The following is an 8,905-nucleotide window of genomic DNA, read 5'->3' as shown; positions in this document are numbered from 1 at the left end:
CTTCATTCTAAGCCAAGTTAATTTTTTCAGCATAACACCTGACACAGCAACTCTTGATCTACAGCATCAAATGCACATTTCCAAGTGTAAACTCCAGTTTTATCTATTGTAACTCCTAATTTCTCTACCTTAGGAATAGTATCGCTGTTAGAAATGAATTGCAATCTCTCTAGAAAGGTTGTTGATGGGACTTTGATAAGAAACAAAAGGATTCAAAATAGTGCACTACTCTAAAACCTAAGGTACTAGATGTGCTAATATTTTACCATATTTATCTATTAACCTAATTTGTCAGTTAGCACAGCTGATTAAGGATATGAATAACTAACAAATTGCTCCTTATAATTTAGGGTTTAATTCCATCCTCTTCTTCCGCCTTTTTTTTTTCAAAAATCTCTTTATTTCAATTTTCTTTTTTTCCAAATAATAACAACAATACAATAACTCAAAAGCACAAATAAACAATACAAATACATATGTAAAGAAAGCAGACAACAATCTCATTTCGAGAAAATTTTATATATATATATATATATATATATATATATATATACACTAGAAGCCACTACATCGTCAAGTAGAGTATGAGAATACTTATGTTCATTTGGTCTCATAAGGGATAGTGGAATGGGGATAGTCTATATAGAAAGTAAAGATAGAAATTCAACCATTTATTGTATGGTTAGGGAAAATATCTAGATACACATATACTAAGAGAAGGAAGAAGATGCAAGAAAAGCGGTTATACTACATTCATTTCTTATTAAAAGGTTTGCTTTTCATGTCAATTTGTGGGCAAATTTTATTTGTCAAGAATTACATCTACTAAGTAACCCCAATATTTTTGGTAATAGCGTTTATTTTTTGTTTTTGAATAAACTAATTTGTGAGATGAGATATATTTGATAGCAAGATTGCTAAAATTTTCCCATGTAATTGGTGACATGACATTCCAATTCTTTGTAATAAAGAATTTAATAAGGGCACACATCGTAATAAAGACATGTTTTAATATTTTTGGAAGTTGATTGATGTTAATGTGCAATACAGCTGTCTCCCATGTAAGGGTTGAAATCTTCTTCTGCCAACAGTGTGACTCTGAACAAGTCACTTAACCATGCAGTGGTCCTAAGCAGAGTTTGAAAACTGCTATGGGGGTCAGTGCTCTAGTCTGGTTAACACACACACACACACACACACACACACACACACACACACACACACACACACACAATCCTAGAATCATTATCACATGGAAAGGGTGCATCTTTTTTATGTAAAAGGGAGATTTCCAGTAAACCATCTAAAAACTCCCATAAATGATGTAATGTCTTCATAAAAATATCTCCTGGAGGAAATCCTGAAAGAAATGTTCTTATTAGAATCTTGAAAAACAATGAAATACATCTTATATCATATATAAATCCTCCTCCTTACTAAAAGAATCTGGTGAGGAGGTGCTTTTTTCTTCTTTTTTGTTTCCTCTTAGGTTATTGAACCTTTATAAGACCCTGTAGCAGTTTGCACCCCTGTGTTTTATTCACAGGCTAACTTTGGCATGTTGAAGCTTCTGACATATGTCCCTACTGTTTCATTGTGGTTGAAACATGTCCTTGTAAAACCATTACTACCAAACAAAGGCTGCATTAAGATAGCAGATAAACTAGGTGGAGCTACATACAGCCTAGGATGGAATCTACTCCAGAAGTGCTAGGCTCATCTTCCACTGAAACCCTTTGATCCAGTGCACCAACACAGCACCAATGATAGTGCAGCTAACATCTCTTCTTTTGTTAATAAGAATTACTATAAGGAGAATGTTTGTACTTTTGAAAATTGCTTCACATCTATGTTTTTAGAATAATGCATATTGTAACACCTTTCTCAGAATTTGAATTTAAACATGTAAATTTATGTTATTTCAGGTCATTTACAACTTGCTTTGATTATTCACAATTACCACTATTGTCCTTTCTCTTCTGTTTCTTATCAGGATTCCTAGTGTCAATTTAGTAAAATCAGAGGGTTAAAAAATGTATAAGAAACACAGCTATGCATGAAGAATAACAACTTGCAACAGCCACAAGGAAATAAGTTAATAAGGGATTTATTGTATCATCAATGAAAAACAATGCATGATCAAAAACAGGAGGGACTACACAAATAAAATAACTCCAACACTGTTTTTGACTGTGAAGCACTGCAAGTGGTAAAAATACTGAAAATTTTCCTAGCAATATTAGTTTTCTCTGGAATCTTTGCACTTCAACAAGCTTTGATGAGACACTTGTATGAGACCAGCATTGTTCTTTATAGAGCTGATAACATGTCTGGAGGGTATATATTGAAATTATACAGTTTTGTTTTTCTTTATTTTTAATATAGTGTTATGGAACTCTCTCAGGATAAATATTATTTGATATAATATGTTCAATGAGTTGTAAATCAAACACAGTTAACAATTAAACAGCTAAAGAGATGTGCCAACACCCAGTTTCTGCATGACTGATGTATTAGTCTACTTTCTCTAAAACAGAACACTGCATATTAACAGATTCAAGTAATTCATTTATGCTCAACACTTAAATAGAAGCATCCATAAAATGTCTTCTTCAATGTGCCTTTTTATTGCATTCCATACAAAGGACCTATGCTTCATTGTGAGCAAACTCATGCAGGCTGTTGTCTTCAAGGTGGGGAAAGGAAACCTCTTCACATCTCTTTTCTTGGGTAAAACACACATTTGCATCATTCTTACATTTATCCATATTATCATCAGAGCCATTGGAAGAAGCCATTGTAACATCTCTTGTAAGGGAGCAGAGTTCTGCTTCTAGCTGCTTTACTCTCTCATTTCTCGCTTGCAACAAATCTTCAAGTTGATTTATTCTCTGCTGCTGTTGTGAGACCTGATTAGACAGTTCCACAATCAAACGGAAACGATCATCTGCAGTGTCATCTTTAGAATTACTACCAAGTCCCTCTTTGACTTTGCTTTCTGTAAAATACAAGTATATTATGGATTAGTACATATCGTGAAATAACTTGTTTGTACATATTAAGATAAAGCAAAACAATAAACAAATAAACAGAAAATGAATAATGATTTTCAGTATCTTCTTTAGTAAAATCATTATAATTGTTGCAGTTATTGGTTGCACTGCTAGTTAACAGAATTTTTATAGCCAATACTTCTATCAAACAAAATAGAAATAATTTTGTTTTAATAATGCCATTAGTATACTATATGAGATGTTGGAATAAACTGAAATAAGATGTCATAGTGCTTTGTGGCAAACATTGTGTATCACACCACTGATCAGTTAGCTAGATGGGTAATACATTAGTCCCTTGGGACACAATGAACTACTACTAACCTGGTTTAACAAGTTCATCCCTGGGTGTAGCCTTCTGTAAAAACCCTACATAGATTTTTATGTAATAACATTTTTACATGAATGCATATTGGGACATTGACTCCTTATATGACAGAGGTTTAGCCACAATTCAGATACTTTGGTTTTTAGGTTCACAGGTTCATAGGTTCATACTAGGCTATCTGCCCTAGGGCATTTATAAGCCTAGCCAGAGTGTGTTTGGCTTTCGCCACCCATTTTAAATTAATTTTGCTATGCCCTTTTTCGAGGTTAGTATACTGTGCCTTTGTCTAACAGTGACACAGAAGTGATACCCGGGGTAAACCTACGATCTCCCATCCACTCATCAAGATTCCTCTTGAAGAGAGTCAATGAGGGACTCTGCCTAACCTGGACTGGGATTTTATTCCAGAGTGAAGGGAGCCTCTGGGTTATGAATCTGTCCCTCCAGCGTGTCCTATTTATTTCAGTGCTGAGGTTGGGTAAAACACAAATTTGCATCATTCTTACATTTATCCATATTATCATCAGAGCCATTGAAAGAAGCCATTGTAACATCTCTTGTAAGGGATTGTGTGTGATTATTGTAGTTCTCAAAGAACAAAACCCATTTTCTTGCTCATGTTAAGCATAGTGATCTGTATTTATAACAATGTAAAATATTGCACAGTTTGGAATAAATTTGACATAATAATGCAAAATAATAATGAAGCTGTAATTTTCAAAACTGGAAATACTTTGCTCTACCAAAATACTACATAGTTGTACAACAGAAGTCAGCAACCCATGGAGTAATGTTAATAATGAACAGCACAATGCAAATACGATGTCATCATGCTTTGTGCAGTTTCTGAACTGTATAAAAGATGTATAACTTAACAAAGTAAAATATGCATCACTCTGCGATGTTATGGTGCACAGAAAGAGAATCAAGCTATAGAATGTATAGCTCAGGTTATTTTTGAACTGGAACTGGTGCACAGAAAGGGTGGGGTGTGTAAGGGTTTCACACAACCCTCCAGAGCTTGCAGATGGCAAGAATTCTGCAGAAGACAAAGCCATAATGTGCTGACTAATCAAGAGCTTCCTGATGTCCTTGACATCATAATTAACACATATTTTATACTAGCTGAGCAGTAAGGTTGGACAATCCTACTAAAGACCAAAGATAATGCAGCTTACTATATGCAGCACAGAGATGTAACATAATTACACAATTTTCTTTGGCAAATGTAAGCAACAAGCTACAATTACATAAGGCAAAAGGTGATGCATTCACTTCCACATGCACCTCAATGTCATTCTTTACTGGTCAAAACTTTGCTTCTTCTATATAATTTGAAATGATAGACAATATTACTTTTTTTGAAAATTGAAGAAAATATTCACTGTTTCTGAAAAGTGGGCACTGATATTGTCTCTGATGATATATTCTTCAATCTTACAAAAAAGTTTAGTAACTAAAGAACTGCAATTATATTTTTATTTAAACTTAAACTAAAAGCAATCAATATAATATATGTATAACACTAATTAAACTAAACTAAAAGTTCCAGTAGATCATAAACTTAATTACAGTCATCAGGTAGAACATTTGAAAAATGTTCTCATTCAGTGTAAAGTAGCACTTCTGAAGTATCTCTCTAAACAATACTTGTATATTCCAGCTGGTTATCTTCTATAAAAATAGTTTGTGCTGCTGATGATGTATGTTCTTTCACGATTCAACCAATTTATGTAAATACACTCCCTCCAGAAGCTGTCCAGGACCAAGAAGGAGCAGGTGCCTAATTGGAAGCAATCTCTCCTTAGCCTGAACAAGCAAATAAGAGCACTAATGAAATCCTCCAAAGCAAACTTCAAGTCCAAACTGGCCACATCTACTAAAGACACTCATAAGGTCTTCTTCACATATGTCCACAATCTCAGAGGAAACACTCAGATCTGCTCAGAACTGTGGTCAAGGGCACCACATACACAAACGGTGTAGATGTAGCCAACCTGCTGGCAGACAGATTCAGTATAAACTTCACCCCTCTGTCCTACCCATCAGTAAATCAGGGCATCCCTAGCACCTACTCTCCTCCCAATATCTCTAGGGAGCAAGTCATCACTGCCCTCTCAAAGGCAAAAAATACAGCCTCCATGGGACCCAATAACATCCCAGGCTGCCTCCTACATGAACTCAGGCAGGAACTTGCAGCACCATTAGGCACCCTATTCAACCAAAGCCTGAGTATCAGCTTCGTCCCAGCAGAGTGGGGGACAGCCACGGTCACCCCCTTTGCACAAAGGTAGAGCATCCACCAACCCAGGAAATTATAGACCCATCAGCCTAACTAACCTGATCTGCAAGGCCATGGAATGGATTATCATGGACCTCATTAACAAACACACTGGCAACCTCCAAACACTTGATCCCACATAGTTTGGTTTCATCAAGGGGAGTTCATCCTGTTAAATTTGGTTGACTTCTTTGAGAGAGTCACCAAAGCTATGGATGAGGGGAAGACGGTGCACACTACCTACCTTAACTTGGCCAAAGCCTTCAATATTATTCCCTACTTAAGTATAATAGATAAACTCTCTCAACTAGGCATCAATCTGTGTGTTGCCAGATGGGTAGCAAACTGGTTCACTGATAGAACCCACCTAGTCAAAATAGGGGAAGCCACCTCAAGCAGTAATGAGTGGTGTACCCCAGGGATAAGTCTTGGGTCTTCTGTTGTTTGGGATATACGTTTCTGAGGTGCAGGCCAAAACAGTGGGCTATAGCTGACCAAGTCTGCAGATGACTGCAAGCTCGGCACTGTCATCTGTTTCCCTAGTGATGTGGACATTCTCCAAGAGGGTCTCACCCAAACAAATGAATGGTGCCAGAAACATGACCTTAAACTGAATGCCAAAAAATGAATCATCATCCCTTTTGGGGAGAGAGATGTCCCCACAAATTATTACAATAAAAACAAGGTCCAAAGCATGCGATTACTTGTGAGGAAATTGGGCACCCAGGTTGATAGCAAACTGACTTCTGACCACCATATTGCCTCTGTTGTATGGAAAGCTTTCTACATGGCCACTTCATTAGTAAGGGTATCTCACACAGACTCCTCAGAGGTGACCTCTGTCTGGCATAAAAAACAAGCTCAGACCCTGCCTTGATGGGATTTCTGCATATCTGCAAGTCAAGCTCCACTCAAGTAACCAGCATGCATAACCTCAACCTGGTCTGTGACATCAACAGGACTTGTTGGCAGGATGGATTTGTGTCCCAGAGACTCCCCCCTTCTGTGGAACAGACTCTCTCTCCATGTCAAGCAGAGTACCTCATTAACCCTTTTTAAGCACAACCTGGATAACTGGGTGGGGAAAAGAAAATACATCCCCTGGGATTCCACCTGTGTCCCTGCTGGACAGGGGCATCAGGTGCTGACTTGTCAGAACATGGGCTAAATTCTTGGCTAGGCTTGTAAGGGCCTTGGGGCCAATAGCCTAGTAACTTCCTATGATCCTATGATCCATTAAAAATCCAATATTTACAAACAGATTTATTCCAGTGAGAAAGAAAACCTTCAGCTGAACTGAATACATTAACATAAATGTTTAAGAATTTTTATCTGCACACATCTAAAACCTTAAAAAGTGTAGTTTTTTGTTTAACCATTTGAGCAGAGTAGTCATTATCAAAAAAATACTCTTTTTCTCAGATGGAAAATGTAATTAGGTTGAAATAACTGATGTGATGTTATTTGCTCTATCTGGCTTCAACCTGTGTGTTATTGGATCAGACTTGGATCCAGCATCAGCCAGTTCGCTCAGACTTCCATCTTGTTAGGCTCTGCCTCCCTTACCTACAATCCTCCACTCCTCACATGACCCCTCAGATCTTGTTTGCATCCATTCCTGTCAGCAGCTTGATTCAGCTCAGCTTCAATATATCCTTTTCCATAAACATTAATATTGTGTTTTTTCTTGTTCTTTCTGCCTTCCTTTACTGTAGCATAGGTTTAATGTATGTTACTGTGGTTTTTGGTTGGTAGGTAGCTTTTTCTTGGGTGTGTGTTATTGTGCTTGTACTGGCTTCCCATTTTTTCCTTAGGTAGTGTTCCAAACTTTTTTTTTTTGGGTGTGTTTGTCTTAACCTAGCTTACTGTAGGCGTGTGTGTGTGTGTGTGTGTGTGTGTGTGTGTGTGTGTGTGTGTGTGTGTGTGTGTGTGTGTGTGTGTGTGTGTGTGTGTGTGTGTGTGTGTGTGTATGTGTGTATGTGTGTGTGTGTGTGTGTGTGTGTGTGTGTGTGTGTGTGTGTGTGTGTGTTAGTAGTAGTAGTAGTAATAGTAGTTACTAGTTGTGATACTTAACATTTACTGGTTGTAACAGCATTTTCACTAATTTGGTATGGATAAAGATTTTTAAAAATGTGTTAGCTGTGGGCATAAATTACCATCACAGGATGCATACAATAAATCTATGCAGTGTTTGGAAGTTGCTCATCTGGACTCTTTGTGCTCCATTTGTGACGGGTTTGGGTCCAGGGCTATCAACGAGCATCAGACCAAGTTGGTCCTTAAGGGCCATCTTCCTGCTGACCCTTCATCTGCTTGTACATCTTTGGGTCCGACAAACATTCGTCTCCAGACTCCAACTCCTCCAAAAAAAAAATAGAAAAGTTCTTCCTCCTCTTCTGTCCTAGGTCCTTCTTCTTTGGGCTTGCTGGACCCAAAGATCCCTTGACTTTTGGATGCCTCTACTGCTTCAGTCCCAACGCTGGCTCTGACTTCTTGGAGGCTACCACCTTCAGTGTTGGTCACTAGTGATAATTTGTCACCAGCTCCAAGCCTTCCCAGCCTCTTTCTGCTGAAAGGACAGCTTCCCCATTCTCCCCATCTACCCCATCAGAGCTGTCACTGGAGTCTTCTCCTTCCCTGCCCTGGTTCCGAATCTCCCCAGCCTGGATCCAGCACACAGGTTCATCATCTTCAAAATGACCATCCAAGGCCCCATCTGTGGCTTCTTCAATCTGCTCACCAAGGTTAGCAGGCAGTATTAAAGTGTCTGACTTGGAGCAGCCAATGAGGTCCTTTTTGTAGACTCAGATGCAATTAGTCTTTATCTATTCAGGTCTGGGTTCAGTTCCTGGACCTTTGGCTCTATCTGGCCTCCTCCATCAGCAGTTTGGATCTGAGGTCATTGGATCCAGATGCTTTCCCAGCCTTGGGGTTGCATCCAATGGACTGGCCATCTTCTGCTCTGACTCACTCCTTGGCCTCACAGACTCTACTTTGGTGCGATCTAGACCTCAGGGCCGTGGTTTCTAGGCTGGGGTCATTGGTTACTGCTTTGGATTCATCTCTCCTGCTTGGAGCTTCGGCGTTCAACAGTTCAGCTCCAGTCTTGACACTGGGGCTAGGTGCAGCCTCCCAGGCTTGGGTGTGTCTCTAGTATCTTCTGGTATTGGGATACTTGGTTGCAGGAAGCCAGCATCCACTTCTGCTTTCGACATTGTGGAAAGGATGTTTTCCTCTAAGGAG

General features: G+C 38.6%; 1 protein-coding gene across 1 annotated transcript in view; it reads right to left on the bottom strand.

Moving 5' to 3' along the window:
* Positions 1 to 2,091: 2,091 nt before the first annotated feature.
* CCDC192 (coiled-coil domain containing 192) overlaps positions 2,092 to 8,905 on the bottom strand; it is a 1,678,242-nt gene continuing 1,671,428 nt past the window's right edge. The window contains exon 7 of the mRNA XM_044060800.1: positions 2,092 to 2,998. Within this exon, the coding sequence (XP_043916735.1) occupies positions 2,649 to 2,998 (350 nt within the window). The 3' untranslated portion in view covers positions 2,092 to 2,648. The remainder of the gene's footprint in view (positions 2,999 to 8,905) is intronic.

This window comes from Protopterus annectens, chromosome 2.part0 (genome assembly GCF_019279795.1).
Source record: "Protopterus annectens isolate FY-2018-M chromosome 2.part0, PAN1.0, whole genome shotgun sequence".
In the NCBI taxonomy this organism is placed as follows: Eukaryota; Metazoa; Chordata; order Ceratodontiformes; family Protopteridae; genus Protopterus; species Protopterus annectens.
Note: the sequence above shows the minus strand (reverse complement) of the source record. Positions and strands in the feature narration are given on the sequence as shown.